The following is a 21,936-nucleotide window of genomic DNA, read 5'->3' as shown; positions in this document are numbered from 1 at the left end:
GTGACCAGCCCTCAGTCAATGCAAGACTGTCTGCACACTCCTCTTCAAACAGAATACCTGTTGTTTAGCTGACTGGTTTGTAGCCCAATGATGGTTAACTGACAAAGTTTCATATCTGACACCATTCTTCTCTCCTGTCTTTCCGAATAGAATTCCTTGACATAAGCTGACTAGGGCTACTTCGTCTAGGACTATATGTAAGAGAAGAGATAATTCCACCACTCCCCAAGAGATACTAACTACAGCTTCTTCACAATATTGCTGTGTGTTGAGTTTCTGCTAGTGATATTCTACTGCCTTTTAAGGTAACAGAGCGAGCCAAATTTATAGTGAATTATTCAGTATGAAAAATGTATTAGTGCTTTACTACTACTAATAATAAGAGGTCTCATTATGTTGTTGTTTTGTTCCTCTTAGTATTCAAATGCAGTTGTAGATAGGACTGATTTGAACTAAATTTAAAATCTCCACTTCTTCTGCTATAAATTCAAGGCTTCTAGGTCATTAAACAAGAAGTTCTCTCTTTTCTTAATGGGTTAATTTGAGCAATTATTTAACACAGCTAACATTGACGGTAGTGGGGCTAGCCAAGTCAATGAATGTACAAAGAAAAGAGTACTGAAGCCAGTAAAGAAGGACTGTGGACTATCTTTCTGCTTACTCTGAATTACGCTACGTCTAATGCCGTCATCGATAACACGATTTGCGAGCATGTTCTTTAGTCGGGTACACGGTTTCTGTGCGAGGTAGATTTGAGTTTAACAAGGAGTGCATCGAGCCATACCATATTTATGCAGGATAAAGGTAAAGAAAGAGCTGCTAGAGGCTACAGATTCTTCAGGGATCCTGACTCAGACTAAGATATCAATGGCAGTGCCTCTTCACAACACCTAGCCTTGTTTCGGAAACCAAGGATCTATACCTTGAAGCTCCCCACATTTACGGCTCGTGAATGTAGGTCATCTTAAATCCTATGTTGTGAAGATGATTCACAGAACAATACTCGCAACGCAGAGCTCTTCGCAGTTCTCTACCTGCCACGCTTTAGCGATGGCGTGGCTGCATATGTAGTAGGGGTGAGGTCGTTGGGCGAATCGTGTTGACAGAAAAGGGGTCGTAGACAATGCACTAAGATTCCTGGTACTACGTATAGTTCATGTGTTGCTATCACATCGCATGTTTGTGATTTTGGTGGAGCTATGTGGTCTTCCGACACATGTACACAATTCCATTCTTTCGAGAAACTGTCATCCTTTATTATAAATATACAATTCGTAGGCGCCCTTTTCATTTTGATAATTGCGCGAAGCAAGAGCTACTGTGTCAGTCTTCCAGGAAGTTTCGTATCAGCGCACACTCCCCCCCATAGCTAAAATTCATTCCGGAAACTCCCCGAATATTCAATAATTCGACATTTTCAGCCAGTCTGCGTCAAGGTATATGAAGTTTGGTTGTTTCTCTCTAATGCGGGCATTATCGTTGATTCTTACTCATTTCTTCCACCATCGCCTTTGTCTGCAGAGTGCTGCCTGAAAGCTGGCTCTCTAGTAACCATGGCTTACCTCTTAAAATTCACTGGAAGCCTCTATCGTCCCGGAAAAGACACAAGCCCCTAATACTAGCCCAGCCTTCTACCGAGTTCACTCAGTCACTGTGGGTAGTCTGTCTTATATGTTAGGGGAAAACCGCCTCATGAGTTTCGAACTGCGACCAAAACATAAACCTCCTAAGGCCGGCACGCTGGTCTTGGTCACTAAATTCGATTCGACAAGGCTCGAAAACGAAACATTACAGCACGTCCAGTAAACACAATGAACATCGACAACAACGAAGTCATAGAATTAACATATTAAAATTTCTAGCCAGACGCGCCATAGTATTTTTATTTTTCTTGTACATGCGCTATATTACTGTTGTAGTGACACTGAATCAGCCATATTGTGAGTCCTAGTTTTTTGATATTCTTGAAACAAAAATGCTTTCTTCATGTACAGATCACATCCTCAAAATCTGTAGGTGCTTCAGCATGTCAATAGGTAAAACGATACCGAATGTTAACTATACTACATAACAGTCGTCTCTATATAACATCGTACGCTTTTGATCTGTTGAACCGCTTGTAAAATATAGTCTGAGTTACTTAAGACACATTTGTTATAATTTTTAATGGTCTGTCAATTAATTAATTTCATTATAGCCGTGGAAGTTCCCAAAAAATGTTTGATCTTCATGAATTTGTATTTGTTCTCGGTATAGCAAAATAATAGTGATTAAGTACACGAATACGTTCAGAGTAAAATACGATGCAGTGCTATTTGGACGTTCGCGACACAGCTGTCGCTACGTTCACATATAACACAATTTCCGGAAGACGAAAACAGAGTTTCTAAAGCCGTTTTTCGCTGCCTAGTGTACATATTAAGGCCTGAGGCGATTTTGAAAGACCGGTTGTATATCGGTTTTCTGGTCGTCAGTTGTTTTACACAAATGACGTCTGGAGATCGGGTGTTCCGGTTTCTGACTTAATTACCACAGTGGCTGTTTCTCTTCAGTTAAATAGTAGGTGTAGGCAATTTCGTGTGCAATCCAATATTTCTACGTCTCCTTCACTGCACATAAAGGCACTCCGTCCAGGTTAACTGAACATTTAAAAAAACAAAAACAAAAAAAACCGAGATGTAACCTGATAACACAAACATGTTTCAAAAACGGTTGTGCATTTACATGGGAACGAAAATCGGTTGTGGAAGTGGAAATCAGGCCGCTAGAACAGCATTTACGCTATGGACATTGGAATGTTTATACATGGTATTCGGAAATTCCCCTTACGAACTTCCAGGACTTGAGGAGGGGAGTGAGTACATAATATTTTGAACAGGAACCCATGTCCGGAAATGTACTGTTCCCGTTCTTTGACGGTTTCAATTCAGATGTTTTAACTTATTCATTTCTACTGGAGGCATTGAATTAGGCGTGACGCAGTACAATTATTAGGTAACAGTTCGAAAGGGAACATAACGAAAGGTCTGTTTATCACCTAAGCACATTTTTTGTATTAACACGTAAACATTACGTGTTTACATTATGGGAAACAAAAAAGAACCCAGCATACTGTACGTACAGAACAGTACTGATGAATTGAACAGTGGCTCGATATGGCGATCACCAGCATTTTTACAGACATTATAACTACGAAACATGTTCCTCTGCCTCCACAGGAATCTCGTGAATTAAACTTTGCATATGACCCCACAAGAAGTGCTCCATAAAAGACGTAGTATATGTCATCCTGTCTTCCGTATTGCATACCAGGAGAAGCAACTCTGAGACATTTCTCTTTCCTTCAGTAGACGTGGGCGCGTTATACGTCTGAATTGCGGACATGTGTTCCTATTCAAAATATTTACATTACCGTCCACAAATCCTACAAGTTTGCAACGGGAATTTCCGAACACCCTGTATGACCAATCACAAGTGGTACTATGAAATGGATTTACGAAATCCGGTTTTGGGAGGTCCCATGTAAACATAGCGAATATGTGGCGCTTATGGTTAGTGTCAAAGTGGTCACACGGCTGGTTGAACGTAACCTGAAAGCCTGCTAGGGTGCGTCGGTGCACTCACAATCACTGGTATTAGATTGGCGTCGACGGCTACCGGAAAAGCACGAAGGCGCTCGCCGGTCCAGTACTTGTGCATGTGCAGGGGTGACACGGTTTTGACGTGTTCGTGTGGGTAATGCTGTTTGCAAATATGCAGCAAGATACCTTGTTATCGTTTTTTACGAATCGATGTGACAGTGAAGTGGAACTGTGGAGGGAAACAAACGGCGCCTTCGGTAGGCAGGCAGGCAGCCAGCTGGGCACTGGCATGGCGCCAGCGGCGGCGGCGGCGCCGTTGCGTGTCCTTGGCCTTGCGGCGACCAGCTGAGCGCCGTGGCCTGCAGCTGCCGGCAGTGTCACCGTTCGCCGAATGGGCCCGCCTCTGATAGTGGCGCAGCCGCGGAATTACCGCGCCGAGCGCCGTACAGCACAGCCGACGAGTCACCCGCTTCCCGAAACTCTGGCCACGTAGTGAACAGATCCCCCTCAACCCGTGCTCGAGTACACGCCTGGCGTCATTTCGTGAGCACCAGCTGCCTCTATGCATATTTTTCGCAACAGATATCCCGAAGAAGGGAAGCGGATGAATCAGAAACAGAGTTTGAGTATACGACTTGTACCTCACCAGCAAAATCTTCTCACCGAATTCTGTATCAGTCGCGATGCACAAACCCCATAAAATACACCGTCGGTGAAAATTGGAACTACAGAAAAGGCCGAAAGGATCTGAATACGGAGAATGTGCGGGACGTTACAAATGGCGTTAACTTAGGCCCAACAGCGTCCTCTCTTGTGTAAATGGAAAAGACAGTGCTGCGCTAAAGGCAACTAAATAAAAACATGAAAACAAGACCCTGAGTATAAAATGTTGAATCAAAACATCTTCAGCTGTCTACATTTCCTATTGTTATTTTATTTGACCAACCAGTTTCAGCGCTACATTTCGCCGCCTTCAGTCCGTCTTACCGACGGGTAGGAAGAATTCCACCTCTGGGGCAATCAAAATAGGTTCAAATGGCTCTGAGCACTATGGGACTTAACTGCTGAGGTCATTAGTCCCCTAGAACTTACAACTAGTTAAACCTAACTAACCTAAGGACATCACAAACATCCATGCCCGAGGCAGGATTCGAACCTGCGACCGTAGCGGTCTTGCGGTTCCAGACTGCAGCGCCTTTAACCGCACGGCCATTTCGGCCGGCATCAAAATAGGGGCAAGTGATGATCGAAGGGATCACAGCGTCAAAAATCTACGGATACCAATCACTAAATGCTGGCACCTATTTTGACTCGACCAGAGATGGGATTCTTCTTGACATCTGTCAGGAGGCGTGAAGATGACGTAATATAGCGCCGAATCTGGTAGCTCAAAATAACAGCTGGAAATGAAAACGGTAGAAGGTATTTTGATTCGATATTTTACATTGAAGGGCCAAGGTCCCGCAACCATCTGTAAAAAAGGTGGACTTAACAGAGAGCCAGAATAAGTAGATTTATCACGAAAACAATATTATTGTTTCTCTCTGGTAAGGGATATTACGTACAGTGACATTTCAGATCATATAGACCAAATTGCTGCATGTACACCTATACTCAGCAGACGACCCGACGGTGTGTAGTGTCTCCCCCATACCCATTCCTCTCACGAATGGTACGTGGAGAGGACAGTTGTCTGTAAAGCTAAGTGTGCACTCTAATTTCTCTCATTTTCTCGTTGTGATCTTTTCGCGTGAGATATATGGGAGAAAGTAATACGTAACATAAGCCTTCGAAATTTCGACAATAAACCTCCGCGATGCACAATGCCTCTCTTGTAGAGGTTGCACTAGAGCTACTTTCGCATCTCCGTAATGCTCTCGCACCGACCAACGATCCCGTTAAGGAACGCGTCGCTCTTCGTAGAAACTTCTCTATCTCTTTGGTTAATCCAACTCGGCAAGGTTCGTAGACTGATGAAAAATCCTCATGAATTGGTCGGACAGCTGTTTTCAACCAGTCGATGATAAAAAGAATTCGTTGCAGCGCCTAGCAGACAGGGGCCATGGAGTCAGCAAGGATGATTAGCAACTTGTCTTCGTGACGGCTCATGTTCGCCCAGCTCGGTAGACTCTGACGGACTGTATTTTTCGACATGTCTGTGCCGATGGCTCTATGGCGTCTACTAATGGCTTGGCTGATGACACGCATGCCGTCCAGTATGAGTCAAGTAACGTATTACTTCCTCTGACATCCATTACAAGTAGAATTAATTAATAATACAAGCGTGTACCGGCAATTTTTCCCGCGCACATTTCGTGGCTGAAGCAGGAAGTTGAGGGAGGGGGCTAAATTGATGCACCATGCAGCAGAAACAGCACTACGGCTTGCAGAACACAAATGCAAATATATTTCGTAATAGTTCCCTATTGCCGAGCTATCAGATGCAGTTCCGGAACTGCCGTGTTCGTACCTCTGAAAAAGAGTTGCAGTTATTAAATTATTTGTATACTGTTGAGCGTGCGCGCATTTACAATGACACTCTGTGCGACGGTCTGCCTGCTTAGCTGGATGGCAACGTGCCTACCTCCCATGCACTGGGCCGGGTTCGATTCCCGGCCAGGTTGGAGATTTTCCCCGCTCGGGAACTGGGTGTTGTCCTCATCGTAATTTCATCCTCATCATCGGCCACAAGTCGCCAAATGTGACGCCGACTGAAATAAGACTTGCACTTGGCCGAAACCGACTGGTACATCCCGGCCAACAATGCCATACGCCCATTTCATTTTTTTTTCTGTGTGACAGTGCGATTTTGTCATTCGAGGATAATTTTTAAATTAATGTTCTCCATCGTAAGGAAGTAGATTGACTATTTCTGTGACTGTTACCTGAATGTTGTACTTTTTGATTGCAGCCGACTGCCGGTCTACACAGAGTGAGACATGACTGATTTGTGTCTCCTTCGTACAGCGAGACGCGCAGTTCGTGTGTTGGGATGTCAGTTTCACTGCTTAGAAAAATTTTGCAGGACTCCGTACTCCCTACGTGTGAATGTTCCCTTGTGTCATAAAATAACAGAGATTCAATGGAAAACGGTCTGCATTAGCCCTAGTGGTCGGCCACTGATTTTATTCTTTTTCTGCTCAGGTCGACAAATAGATGGTGTCTTCAGAGTAAGGCGCTCAGTAGAGGCCTAATCCGGTATAAAGGGCATCGCTAAACAGTTAACACAATTAAGGGAGGCTGTTATAACTTGGTGTCAGACAAAGACGAATCCCACTCTTAAAATGGAACGTTTGGTGTTACATTAGTTTTACCATACAGCTAAAGCAGTCTCCGTAGGATTTGTTGACAACATGAAATAATGGACCAGGGTACTCTTTCTCATTAAAATACATAGTTCTTGATTTTGAAGTTCATTCACAGACACAGAATTAAAATAACATAAAATAGAGCTAGAAGACAAATAGAAAAAAATCATTTTGAATAGAAAAGTAAACACAACACATTTCCTTGAAATCGATCCTCTCACAAGCTTCGTATATATTGCTCGTGCATTTCCCATTGAAACTATGTTCTGCACTTCAAGGTTTTTATTTTTATTAAGAAGTATACTGCACTATAATCCATTTTATTGGCGTTTAAAAAGCGGTAGTTATCAATAAAAATTTGCTGAATTGATACATCAGCATTTTAAGACAGTGCTTGAATTTTGCTTTGATGAAAAAAATACAAGCAGTTAAGGAAGACTTTTCCCAGAATATTTACTTTCGCCTCAGTGTCGGTTCTAGCATGCCCTTGTAGTGAAAAGACTGCGTGTGAAAAGTTAAGAACCATTTTAGTAAGGTACAGGACAATAGTGACAGGGTGTTTTCAAACAGTGCAAACGCCCGCTGTACTGCCGTGGGACGCAGGGGAAGGCCATTGTTACGGCCACTAAAGCGTAACTTTATATTTCAATTCTAGTTTAGTTTCTGTCGGCATCTGTTCCGTCATTGGTTTTCGCTTTCCTGGTCTTAAGTGACAGCCCCATCCAAGACGCAGTACGGGACTGTTGTTTATGAGATATCTTAACAAGAAGTAGCTGAGCTGTAGAGCATTCTGGTCACTATTTTAACTGTATTAAGAGTTTCAAAGTAGTTTACAAGGTAAGTGCTTTCAGTTACGGGTTATTCACAAGTCAGATACTATCATAGTCTGAACTGGACTTGTATTTGCTAGTTAGCAAGCGCAAAATGGTGTACCCTGAACGAGTGCGAGGAGAGGCCTTGGTGGATAATCCACTGTACACTTCATTGCAATTTTATTGTATTTATTTTTTGCCGAAGTAGTGTACTGTTTTTTCTGTACGAAGAAGACCGCTAACAGCGACAACTCGTTTTTAAAAATTCTTGTTTGCCTGTCCAGTATCGGTCAGCTACATCCTTCTTGAGGGTAGTACTTTCACATGTATTACATAAAAATATCATCACCTTTAATGGTATAAGACTGACTTAAATCGATGAAAAAGCTAATATTTCTATTATAAATCGATTTTAATTACTGGAAGAAACAGAAAGTAACTAGCGATTTTTTTAAAAAAATTCTGGTTTTGTTAGTACAAATTTTTATAAAAAACCAGTTGTCACTGGAACATATTCAAGTTTCAGTATTAGATCACATGGTTCGTAAACCCATCAGATTTGTAATTTATTTAAGTTATTATCATAAACAGCTGCTCCAGCGGGTAAATATTTGACATAAAATGCAGCATCGAGACACACTTGCAGAAGACATCGAGTAAGTAATGAATGCAAAAGTAGCCTCCGTTCGTGTGCAGCTGCAGAAACCGTCTAAGGCAGTAAGAGAAGGAACTTTGAAGGCATTTGTGGCTAAATTGGGTCCCTTTCACCAATCCTTCGTCAGGGGTTAACCGAGATTCATCGGGCATAGAGTATCATCAAAATATCTGTAACGAACTAGCTCGGGAAGTGTAAGCAAACATCGCGTTCAGTGGCAATGATTCGTGTTTTATCGTGGGCCGATGTGCATTTTGACCACTGTGGCCACATCTTCAGGAACAATTTGCTTAAAAGAGATGAATTCATGGGAAAGTGCGTTCCTGTTACGGGAAGTGCGTGTTTTAAAAAATTTAAAATTGGAATCGAAGAACAGAAAATAAAACTGACCTTTCCAGACATTTTCACGCCACAGTTATCGGTTCTGGAACACCGTTCACCACAAATTCACATAGCTCAAGAGCATGGGAAAGATTGGTAGTGCAAAAAAGCAAATTGCTCCTAAAGATGGATCCAGTGGGTAAAAAACATGCGTAGTGTAACACAGCAAAACACTAATATTTGGCACCAAAGACTGTGCTCGGTACGCGTGTCTTCGGATCAGTCACCTGTAACAACGAATTATTGAAAGCATTAAACGATCGATTCGACACAGCACACGTCGTGTAAACTTGCATTGAGCCGTAGCCTGCCATAAGTGCCGCAAAACAATCCGTTGCCTACTCGCGAGGAACATGGATGCTGTAACACAGATGCGCGCGGTCGCGACGAAGCTCGTATGTGTGTGTGGGGGGGAATGCAGAACCGCCGATTCACGAGCACCCGCTCGCCAGCGCGTTTGCCGCGAGAATGACGCCAGCGGGGTCCCGACCGCGCCGACTGCCCCCTCCCTCTGTCGCGGGGCCCCCTCCACCGCCCGGGGCCCGCGTGTTGGCGCCGTGGTGGGGGGCACCATCGGAACCGGGCCGCGCTCAGTGACAGCGCGGGAGGGCGCCGTGCGGCGGCTCGCGCCGTGTGCGCATCCGCCAGGAGCGCCGATGCCAGCGCTGGAGCCGCGCGACACCCTCGCGGCCGACCCCCGCCGCGCACGCTTTTCTTGTGAATGACCGAGACCCCACCCTCGCAGCACACTCACCTGGACAGCCTATTGGCTAATCGGACGTGTTCACCTTAACCGCTCGGAAAGGCCCAGCCTTTTGTCGTACTGCAACACCGCTGCCGAGGAGGGTGGGAGGGGAGGGAGGATAGCCGAGGGTGGGGGGGAGGAGGGGCGTTCGCGAGGTGGGATAGTCCGTACACCCTTCTTGCGGTGACTACTATGCGGCGGACTTTATTTAAGTGCCGACGCCGGCCGGCCCTTGGCAGTTCCGCTCACCCGTAGCTCGGTGGTGAATTGGTGATGACGTGTGTGGTTCCAGCTAGCGAGAGGTACTAGGCGCGTATATATACACCAGTTGGTATAGCTCAGTGTCAGTCGAGCGCGCAGCAGGAGCCGTAGCAGTCGTCCTCCGACCGACACCGTTGTCCGCCTCTCGTGTTATTGCACCTCCGTGTGGAGAGATGGAAGTGACGCCTTGCAGCCTGGAGGACATGTTCGCCGTCCGCGAGTCGCAGTACACGTGCACGGTGGCGAGCCGGCGCGCGCCTTCCAGAGGCGCTATCGCTGTACCGCGCCCGGCGCGCCACCCCTCGCGGCCTTCCTTCCTTTGCCGTCCGGCGCCGCCCTCCACGCCGTCGACGTCTTCGTCGTCATTGTCGCCTTCTTCTTCTTCGCCGTCATCCTCGTCGTCCAGCACGGCCAGCTTAGCGATACGTAGTAAGTCCACTTTGACGTTCGGTAACCGACTCCTCTGGTCGTTCAGCGCCGTTCGTGCATACCTACGATGCGATTGTCAGTGATTTTTAAGCTATTTTTGCATAGCGCTTTTTGCTTTTGAATAGAACTAATATTTTGAAAATATTTTTCCACGATCGGATCAAACGATTAGGTGACTCGCGTTATATTATTCTAAATGTTTGCTGCGAGGTAAGGCCTGAACACTTCCCTTTCATTTTGGGCGACTATATACAAACGTACAGTAATTTTTTGTTAATCTTCCAGTGTTTATTCGGAATATAGGGGAGAACTTTCGTGTTTACTAACCAAAATTTTGCATTTTGTATGTTTTAGCGATTTTTTCATATTTTGTGCGGGGGGCTGCTGTGTTTTTGCTTTTTTCATTACTTTCGATATCTGGTAACTTTTAATTTCCTGTTCTTATGTATTAATTTAGTCTGATCGTTAACTACCGGCCCCGAACAATAAGTATGTTCTGTACGTCGTTGACTCGCCTGTTCGAGAAATGGTGTTAAAGCCCGTGTTCGATTGTCTGCTTTAGATTTTCCTTAGATTATCTAAATCGCTTAAAGCGAAGGCATTCATTGTTAATTGGAAAACTCCACGCCCGATTTCCTACGTCATTCTTGTCGACTGTGAGCTGTGATGCGACTTTAATTAAGTTGTATACGGCACAACTTACTTACTTGGGGTGGAATGCCGCATCTCAAGCTTCACTGAGCAGACGTCATCCGAAAACCTCTAGTTGTCTATTGTTTCAGTAGCCATTTTCAGACCACGATTCCGAAACTACAACATACCGGACAGCTTCAGTTGCAACCTGTGACTTAACGTATGAGGACGTTTTAGCCGATTAAAACCCTGTAATGTTAGATACTGACAGAATATCTATTCAGTGTAAAGAAAGTAACTAACTCTGAAGGTAGATAAAGGCAAAGTTGTATACTGCAGGATACGTCAAACATTTGATTACCGGTAAGCTATTTGTGTTTCATTACTACAGTCAGGCGAATCATACGAATATTTAGTGGCAAAATGTATAGAAATCCCAAATTGAGGGACCACATAGGTATACTGATGCGAGACTGCAGATTATGTGCGAAATAGATAGCTGACGAAAAGCTTGTATGCTCCATATTAGCACACTATTGAAATATGTGGAATTCATACGAAAGTGGGGCATTATCTCCTGGAAATAAACTTTTAAAAATCCTGAAACGTGCGCTCGGAGAGGAAACTAGAAAATAAATTCAGTTCAGGGTAATAAAAGGTCTCTCGAACGGACAAGCAGAATTTCTTTTTATGCTGTCTGTAAATTGGACAGGTAGATTCCCTACTATATGGCACAATAAAAAAGAAATGCTCACTTCACCCAGTTCATGGTGGTTGTCTAAATATACGCGTGGGTGTTAAGATAGAACTTCGGCGCAAGAGTGATGGATGGTGTTTGGCTCTCCACGTAAGCCGTGTAATGAGACGCAGTGCTTGTTCGCGCTGCGTGTGTCGATAACGCATCAGGCGGCGCCCCGCGGTATCGCACGCACAACCACCTGTTGCTGTTTTCCCGTGTCCTTTTGCCAGGCTGCGCGGTCGAAAAGTTTCGTGTGGCCGCTGAATCATAGCGTAGACGGGTAGTTACGATCCGCGGTGAGGAATGCAGTTGACACGCGGCACAAAAATGTGCCCGGTGGCGTTGCTCTGGGTTGCGAAACCTGCCGTAGGTCATTGCGAGTGTGTGGGCCTCGCGCGGTGACGTCAGCGCCGGCACTACCTGCACGACAATGGGCGTCCCGTTACTCTGGCAGTCTCTGGTACCAATTACCAGCGAAAAGTCGGGACTCTCCACTGGTTGCTACATTTCTGCAAACCTACCGTACGCTGCGTCGTTGGAGGGTTACATAATGTACGTGTTCCGTCTCCTACGAGAATTTGTTGAAGAATTCCGTGATACACCCGCGCTGAGTAAGCAAATGTGTGTAATTATGTTTTGTATTTTCTCTATCTCTTCAATTAATCCATATTCGCAAATGTCCCAGACTTAACATTTGGTCCAATTGGAGTTCTGTAAGCTATATTCTGCGTCGGCGAATTACACTTCCTTTAGATCCTACTGATGAGTTTTAGTCTTCCCATCGCTTGTCACGAGGCTGCATTTTGTGGTCATTCTAGCTTAAATCACTCCCATGAGATGCTTTTGCATGTGATTCCAGCAAGTGATCCGCGATATTTTTCGTCTGCTTGTCGTTTACGAGTTTTGCACCAAGAGCATTTGGATACCACCCTCAATTTTATAGCCGTTTTTCTAACGACATTAGCCTAGGCTACACACCAGCGTAATGTGCGAACACTTTCAAGAGTTAAAAATGTGAATTACCTTTCCGTTTATTCCTGTTGTGAAAAGTAAAATATACATCACACTTTCTTGAAATACATTGAACGTACCTTTCGTTTCCCCCGATGTCTTTCAGTGATATACCTTTTTCTGTAAGCACGGTATCTCACAGGTCTCACGTGTAGCAACGAGTGTCCCGAAACAGCGCTCCAAACCTGTTCGAATTAGAAACCGCGGGGGCCCACCCAGATTAGCCAAATCTGTGCGTCTGCGGAAGCTTTGGTGGTCCCTGCTGCTTATACTACCTGCGTTGTAGCTCCGGCAATTACTGCAGGAAGTTCTACGAAACGAATATCCCAGGATCTTTCCCGGCTTTGCTGGGTGTTTTAAATTTCTAGGTACAAGAAATCCATTCTACCTAACTAGATAGTACGTTGCCGTCAGACGAGAATGTCCCTTTTTAATTGCGTCTACATGAGTGTTTGCGAAAGGCGGCGCTTCCATTGTGGGGCACATTTGCGCGCCTGGTACCGCACGGAGCGCCTTCGCGGAAGACCTCGTCTTCACCTGTTCTGTGTGTTTCGGCTACGGGGAAAAACCAGTCACTTATCCTTCATGTGCTCCTTTTGCTGGCTGGTATTTGAAGTCAGTTAACGAATGTTACTTCCGCAAGACGGCGCTATCTGACCACTTGCTGTTTTGCTGCCGCCTCTGTATGCACCCTTTTATTTCTGGGTCGTACACACGTAATGACGACCAATTCCGCCGCAAAGGTTCAAAGAACAAATGATTTTCTGCAGTCGTCTTTTGCGCTAAGCTGAGAGCTGCAACGACATCGTTCTTGCTCCTTAGCGAGGTGATTGTAAAATTATGGGCATATTTTGCGCTCGCGCACTGTAACTTTTGTCGAGACCAAACAGCACCTGTCATTATTTTGTAAGCACCTTTCGGATGAAACTTTTTGTTTTCTTTGTATATGAGTTTCAGATAGCTACAGTTAACGGAGGAGCCCAGTCAGGTTGGTGCCCTGTTTTGGTTTTTTTTTTCTTCTTTCCTTTTTGCCTTTCTTCGTTACAATTCCTCAGCATCACTTAATTCTTACATAATACCGAAACATATATGCAGTTCGTTGTTCTTAAGGGGCAGATACCGTCAAGAACGACAGTGATGACCAGTGCATCTCAAAGGAATATGATACCGTCTCTAGTGTCCACAACATACGTAGCCCACCTCACTGACGTGTTCGTAGTAGTATACAGAGAGATCTCATCGCTTAAAAATGGTTAGAAAATGCACAAAGATTTGCAGATACGTTGCATTTGGTGCAAAGATACTCGGACACTTTCCTGTGAATAAATGTATTGTAATACAATGCACGTACGTAGATGAAGAGGCCGTACATCTTTTCTCGACACTATCAGCCATCAATCAAAACCTTCAGATATTTAATTGAAGTTTGGAGGGTGATTTAAAGTTCAGCAACTTCGTAAATCTAGCCATTGGCGTCAGATGTGCAATTCTCCCATGGAAAAGACCACTTACTCTTAGCGACCCATTGTTGTTTAATTCCAAGTCGGTTTATGGCAAGTTTTTGAGAAGGCTCAAAGGAGAACTGCTCTGATTTGTTCAGTCAGCGCCACAGCATCCTAGAAGCTGTCATCAAAGTTCGGCGAAGGACGCCATGAGAAAGACATTATGCATCGCGGAGCTTTGTTCTTTAAATCTGATAGGGCCTCTCCCAGCACGAATCTGTTAACTACGTTGTACTCCCAATATACGCCCCGCGTAATGGCGAATGATAGAATTAGATGAATTCGATAATTTACAGAGGGATACGTACAATCATCCTGCCCGCAAACAATCCGGAGGGTAAGAGAGCGAGATGGGAGGTTGTTGTACGGTATGTATTACATACAGGTGGATTTTACCTCGGCAGATGCGTGGCTGAGGGCCTGCCTGCTGCTTAGCACTAGCCGGCCTCGCGTCCTGCTGCAGGTCTGGATTCTGTGCTGTAGTTTTTGGTACAGCCGCGACTCGGCGGGACGCTGCGTTGGAACCCGGCGCGCCGGCGTGATGGATGCAGCCACTTAGCAGCAATTAGAGGACGTTACAGATCACTCGCCTCGCCTAGGCTTGCTAGGGCTTCTTCCCGTACACTTCCTCCGCATGCCGATTCTCGGAACTGGCCGCGTGCCGTCTTTTTCGTGTCGGCGTCTGCTCTTGATACACGAGTGCATGAAATCCGGGACCTCACATCCCGAGCGACTGCCCCGCGATCCGTGGTAGGCAACAATGTTAACGGCGGCGGTGCAGTCATTCACGTCCGTGCCGCCGGCTCTTCCAGAGACACTACCGTTTGTGCGATGCCAAGAAGGATGCATCTCGTCGAAATAAACTTGATACCACGGAGCAGTACACGGCAGTACAGAAATTATTAAAATGACAGAACGGTTCAAACTTTCCCCAAACTTTTCGGTATTTAGCATAGTTAATTTTCACTGTTTGTCCACGATATTTTGTCGCTTTCATAGCCGGCTTTTCGATTCAGACTTCTTTAATAGATAGGCGATAAATGAAGCACACACATCAGTATCGTAGTGATATATCATGCACGAGCTGAAATGCCAATCTATGGAAAACCCATTTTCCGAGACCCATAAATTTGCCCCCTTTCAGTTAACTCACACGCTGACTTCGCGGTATATGACTTGAACGCTCGTCCTTGCTCTCACGTCTTTCCATAACTGCGCTTGACGTAACATTCAACTCTACGGTCACATTGACGACTGCTCGACCTTCGTGTCTACAATCTGAATCACTTGTTGGTACACATCACTGTTTCTACGTGCAGCATGTGACTTCACGCTAGGCGCATCAACACTTGGCGTGCATGTAGTGCTTATCGGCAACCTGTCAATGCACTGCATTCTCTTTTTCTAGAAAGTATTACGACACAGTAATTCTCTAAAGTTACGACACTCGACTGAATATATCAGGGTCAGATTTATTGCACAGAGAAAGATCCTACATAACCCGCCTTTCTTCGAATATCTGTTTTATTAGAGCGCTCCGTTCAGTAGCGTGACAACGGTTTCGACAGCTGGCAACGTGGTTCCTAATTTTGAGTAATGGCCAGAAGCTCTGAAAACATCCAGGAGGAAGCCATATTGCTGTACGCATAAACAGACGTTGAAGCGTGTTAGGAGTAAACTTTAGGAGCCATAATTTACAGTTAAATTGGTCGTAGCGGCGCAGTTCTTTCCTTTTGCTTTTGACTCTTTCCGCCGCTCGTCTGGTCCAGCGCAGAGAAGGGCTTTTCAGGGAGCCGTTAAACTAACGGGCGGCAACGCGCTGTCTACAGGTTCCTGACTCTCTGAACTATTACACGTCGTGCCACGGTAACTCGTTTACAGACTGTTGTCATTGCAAATCGAGGCATACAAACGAGGTGGATCTTGCAGAGAGCAAGGCAACGGCCATTCAAAATCTGTAACAAAATGCTGCTGACTACGAAGTACCTGGCAGCTAAGTAATGAAATATTTTTGAAAAAATGTTCATTACTACTAGCAAAGCATTTGATTGTTATAAAAAATACACACTAGCCAAGAAAATTTAACTTATTGTCTGTGTCTTCGTTGAAACGTATAATTCTGTTTTCTGCAGTACTGGACAGGAAAATGGTCGTCTAAATTCAAGTTGCTTGTTTTGTCTCATTTAGTTATTGTATCTCCAAAGAATTGTCCCTAAAAGCTTATTCATGTAATTACCCAAGTCTCCCTCTTCACAAGGTGGCACAATTTATTAGCGTTGAGGTTTGTATACGGTTGCTCGTGACTCACTGACGAATGACCGGCTACCAATGATTCACCCATTTTCCCGGGTGTGCTTATTCCATTCCCGAAATACATTACGAATTTTTATCTAGTTCTTAATAAATTGAACTTTACCATTGCCTAAGGTCCCGTCTAGGGTGAAGCTACTGCCATTTGACAGGACGTTGCGTTTCCGAGACGTAGCGTCGGGTTGAAGTTCTGTGTGACTTAGCGGCACGGCGCGTGGGCTGTCAGTAGCTGTTTGGCAGGCTCTGAGTGAGATAAGCGCCGGTGGCTCAAGTTATTTCCCAGCGGCTGAGCGTCTGCCAGGTCGCAGGCTTGCAGCCGAAAACAAGGTGCGCGTCTTGGCCGTGGACCAGGCGCCGACCATTGATTGCCTGCCCGGGGGAGGCCTGAGACTCACCGGGATTCGCGCAGGAAGCGTCTGGAGGCCGCTCTCCGGAATAAATCTCTTCCCAGAAGGCCGCCCCGCACCACTCACAGCTGTGCCGTGAGCCGTGCTCGTTTTTTGCCTGACTGCCTGTACATAGATGCACAACTGAGTGTATCCACTGAAAGCCGTTGCACATTCCTCAGTGATGAACTCGAGAAAAGAAATCAGGTGTGCAGTTTCGTGATCTCATAAAATGCCTAGAATTGGATTAAACGGCTAGTAAAAATCGGAAGAGCGCGTACGGTGGATCGGCGACGATAGACAAGTCTAGGTGACCAGTCAGCTCTCTTGTTGCTTCTGAGATCACTCATTCTCTTAAGAAATTTCGATAGTTGTTGAACTCTTCGTCCTAAACGCATCTCTAAGAGGCGGGAATATCTCACTGCAACACACGGTGAAGATCTGGAGCCGCGTTGTAGAAATCAAGAGCACGACGCCTTTATCGACCACGACAAAGGCTTGCCATCATTTTTTGTGCTGGTCGCTGGTTCTTTCTTAAACTTCTGATGCCCCCATTTCATCCTTTGAAGTAAGAGCATTGACTTCAAAAGCTTCAAACAGACCAGAGCATACTCCTCCCCTCTCTCCCTGCAACTGGGTGCGGACTGTCGAGATATCCTTTTCACGCTGCCCCCGAGGTTTTGGTATCGTATCACGCCACAGTTCTGTGCAGACAGCACACGTCCGATCTAACGAATCTTCCCGTCAACTCGCTAATGATTCGTGTCAGTTGATGGTCTCCTATGCTGTTGCTTTTTATGTCTCATGGATACTTGACCACTGTTTTCTTCAGACGTGTCGAATAGCTAACAGGTTTCATTCCTCAAAGAACTTAATGCAGTTTGGTGGTCCAGCGTGGTATGCATTATTGTCGTATCTACTTTTGCTTTACCTGGTACATTCCATTAGGTTGCGAACGACGGTTGATTTAGAAATCTGTCTGTAGAATTTCCGTCGCCATTGTATTAGTTTGAAGATTTTGGTTACGTAAAGAGTCTTGTGAAATGCTTCGGCCTTCCTTCAATGCTGTATATAAAAAAGGGCTAAGGGAAGAAATAGAGGGAAATTTCAGTGCAGTGACTGGATGGTACTTCGTGCTCTTCGCCATTACTGTCGACGGGGAATCGACTCTGTTCAGCAAGCTAATTTCGGAGACTTGCTAAGACCGAGTTGGACAGGTGGGACGCGACTACCCACGCATTCCGGCGGCGGAGATGTGTGCGGTCGTTCGGCGTGCCTTATCTCCTGCAGGTAGTATACCGACTGTCGCGACATCCTTAAGCCTCTCGGAGTGCGCATTCCACATCTGTCTTTATTGTGTCTGAGCCATCCACGATAACAACACGGCGCGTGCCTGCCGACAGATGACCACAGTGTGCCAAAATTCAGGCGTAAACACAGCGGTTGTGACACGGCGGCCTGCTGAAGTGTCGTATCCCCCCCCCCCCCCCCTCGCCGTTTTTTTGTTACCAGTTGCCGGATAGTCATCTTGTCATCTTTTTCAACGAAAATAATACTGTTGTTATTGCGTTAAAATGTATAAATTCTTTCGGCGCTATGTTCGCGTTGGTGGGGAGATTGTCTCCAATGAGCAACAATGTGTCTGAAGGGATTCATTATGAGCAGGGTTCAAGTTGTCAGCCGTTGGGATTGTGTAACTCCGATGCCGAAAATTTTGCGTGGATGATGCGTGTGAATGACATGTTTGTAAGCTTTGTATTTATTATAGTAAATATTTGCGAGCCGAATCGACGCTGGCTTGCAAAACAATAAATATCACTTGTGATGTACTCGCGATGGTGTTTGCCTCTCCTTACGGCTGCAAAAGCTTAATATAAAAATTACGAACATGTATCTTCCGGGACGAATCAGAAACATAATACTTCCTCCTGAGGGGAAAATTCAAGCTCCCACTAACGCAAATTGTCAGTCCATCTTCCCCGCACACTTTCCAGAAAAGGGTGGGGCGAAGATACTGACACTCTGTGTAGCACCAGTCATACAACGTTTAGTGGCTTGTGGAGCAGTGATGTCTGTGTAAAAGAGATATCTTGCATGCACTTGCGGAATGTCTAATTTATACATCGATATCCAGTTAAACATCGGGCTTTAGTTTTCGCAGGGCACCCCCCTGTGTATTAGTCGGCTGTATTCATCAGTTCTCTGGCGACCCTGTATTCGGGCAAGTACAACCAGCCTTAGAAGTAGGGACTTGTGGTTGTCCTGCGAGTACCTGTACGCTCCACTGACGGACAAAAGACGTAGCTCTTCTAGCAGAACTAGAAAACGCAGTGGCAAGGGCTGGCGTGGCGTGACTCGGCACTCCTAGCGGCTGTTCGGCGGTCCGGCTGCGGGCGGCGCCGGGTTCCGGGCAGTGCGGCGCTGCGCGGCCTTGTCACAAGGCCGGCCGCGCCTAGCCTGCCCGCAACGAACGCGCCGTTTATTCTGGTTTATTTTATTGCTTTGGGCCTAAGCCTGTTTCAACAAATTTCACATATCGATACAAACAGGACGTTGATCTTACGTCATTACAAAATGTAAAATATAAAACTTCCTGGCAGATTAAAACTGTGTGCCCGACCGAGACTCGAACTCGGGACCTTTGCCTTTCGCGGGCAAGTGCTCTACCATCTGAGCTACCGAAGCACGACTCACGCCTGGTACTCACAGCTTTACTTCTGCCAGTACCTCGTCTCCTACCTTCCAATTTAATGAGGTAATTAGTCTACAAAGTACATTAGTCTGACCGTACCGTTATCATAAAAACCACAAAATTTTAACATAAAATCCAATTTAAAAACATTTGGCAACCATGACAAAATTTTTATCTCGGAAACGGATAAAGATATCAAGAAAACAACGAGATTTTCACTCTGCAGCGGAGTGTGCGCTGATATGAAACTTCCTGGCAGATTAAAACTGTGTGCCGGACCGAGACTCGAACTCGGGACGTTTGCCCGCGTAAGACAAAGGTTCCGAGTTCGAGTCTCGGTCCGGCACAGTTTTAATCTGCGGGGAAGTTTCATATCAAGAAAAGTTTCATGGTTCTTCGAGATAGGGATCTTAGAAGTATATCCTAAAAAATTCACCTGTTTGCTGTGCGTAACCGTCCCAGAATCTGCCGCTCGGTTTTGGGTTTTCTCAGGAACCCTCCTTGAACTAAATGGCATCTCCGTAAGGCTCTTACACGCCGGTGATTATTTTGGAAAACCTGGAATTCTCAGGGAATTTCGTAAAATCTCAGGAATTCTGCATTTTTAACCTAGACTGAAACCGAATTTCATCGAGTTTTATAAATCACCAATTTTAAAATCCTTAATATCACAAAGTGTGTTAATCATATGAATATTAGTCCGTACTAATTATCAGTGTTAAAAACTGCGGTGCCCTCCCCCCCACCATAAATTTATCTGGATTTTCTTGACACCATCTTCCTCTCGTCACACCTGGAACTATCAGGAATTTTTTCTCCTTGTTTGAGTAGCCACTCTGCCCTTGCGGCGCCCCGTAGGCGACATTTAATGCCAAAAGAATCAACCGATTTGCTCCATTTGCCTAAGCAGGAGGAAGTGTGTAATATTCAAACTTCCACCTTGTACTGTAGCATAGTTTCAATAAGACGATCGTTCTGTTCGGTGTACAAGTCGTCCCTCGCCTAAGGCCTATCCAAAGCACTTGACCGTACCGTTCTATCCCCAACAGAACCCGAGGTATGACCCCAGAAAAAATCCTGTTTCTTATGTGCTACGTTTTGGAACATGTTGGGTAGTGAATGCTGTTGCACGCGTTCCGATACAGACGAAAGAGCAATGATAAAATGGTGAAAAATTTGACAGTTTCTAAAAATAATGGAAGATGATTTTTTTGGTAGTACGTGCAGAAGATTAAACTGTTGGTGTTCTGTTTTTTTTTTTATATATGAAAATATAAAGACTGAAAGATGAAGCACAAGATTTGGTACGTAGGACATCCGCAACTGAGTGGCATGATAATTAATTTATTGATATCCGCTTCAGTTGTACTCACATTTATTCAAACCACTACCAGTGTGGGCATTTTAAAATTCCATCTTCAGGTGTATGAAATTATTATATTCGGTAACACATAACATGCGTTCTAGCCACTTAGTGCAAGAACAGCGTTTCCAGACCTCTGGCGTGGCTCTCCATACAGTAGTGGTTGGCTTTCCTACCGGCTGCCCGGTGGCGGACAGTTTCCGCCAAGACGATTTGAGTGCAGCTCTTGCACTGATAGGCCCGACCGCACGTGTGTTACCAAGTACAATAATTTGATACGTCTATGGATGAGATTTTAAAATCACGAAACCGGTCGCGGTTTGAATAAATATTAATGCAACTGAAGCGGATCTCCCTAAATTAGTTAAAAGCTAAAGAGATGAAGAGCGTGGACTAGCGTGGAGACTGAAGACTGACGTGTGTGTTGGCAGGACTGTGCAGAGCTCTGGTGGTGTCCGCGTGCGTGCTGATCGTTGCCCGCCTGCCGGCCGCCATGTCCGCCCCCACGGGCAGCGCGAGGCTGAGCGAGCTGAAGCAGTCCCCGGCGCGGTGGCTGACGCCGTGCGGCGACGCGCAGCCCGACCCCAGCCCCGGCGACCTGGCGGACCAAGGCGACGCCGCCGACGCCGGCGCCTCCGGCCCCCTGGGCCACCTGCAGCTGCAGGTCGGCATCGCCTCCGACAACGCCGCCTCCTTCTTGAAGTCCTTCGTGAGTACCGAGAAGGCATGTTGTGTTCTGCACGTCTCATCCCAGCACTCGCTCTGCCGATGCCGCCGCCGCTGAGTACACCCGCCTCTAGCTCCACTGCACGCGTCGTGTCAGTTCTCCCTCTCCCTCGCGTCAACGCAGTACACGCCACACAGTAACACTTGTCGCTGCACATAGACACGTCGACACTGTGTAATTTCCTGTGCAAACCCTTCATTTGTTCTCCTCAAACTAGTTTGGACGAATTCTTATCACCGTCAGTGGGTTCTCTTTTATTCTGTAATATATGAAGTATTGGTTCGTTACCTACTGGAACACATTAATACGAGGGAAGATAGGAAAGTAACGCAGAATAATTTTACTACCAATAAGTTTAATACATAACAAAACAAAAAGCACAAATAAACTTCTATCTTTTA

The 21,936-nt window shown here is 45.6% G+C and overlaps 1 protein-coding gene across 5 annotated transcripts in view; it reads left to right on the top strand.

The window, feature by feature from the left end:
* The window catches only part of LOC126481055 (uncharacterized), a 1,230,708-nt gene that overhangs the window by 1,165,657 nt on the left and 43,115 nt on the right, over window positions 1-21,936 (top strand). For 3 of the 5 annotated variants that reach the window (XM_050104539.1, XM_050104538.1, XM_050104537.1), the window contains one exon: window positions 21,240-21,532. In XM_050104539.1, the coding sequence (XP_049960496.1) occupies window positions 21,302-21,532 (231 nt within the window). In that variant the 5' untranslated portion in view covers window positions 21,240-21,301. Of the gene's footprint in view, window positions 1-9,656; window positions 10,173-21,239; window positions 21,533-21,936 lie in introns of those variants that run through there. The other 2 variants (XM_050104535.1, XM_050104536.1) reach the window with 2 other exon arrangements.

The sequence above is a fragment of the Schistocerca serialis genome, chromosome 5 (assembly GCF_023864345.2).
Source record: "Schistocerca serialis cubense isolate TAMUIC-IGC-003099 chromosome 5, iqSchSeri2.2, whole genome shotgun sequence".
Taxonomy (NCBI): Eukaryota; Metazoa; Arthropoda; class Insecta; order Orthoptera; family Acrididae; genus Schistocerca; species Schistocerca serialis.
This window is presented reverse-complemented; position numbering and strand designations above follow the sequence as displayed.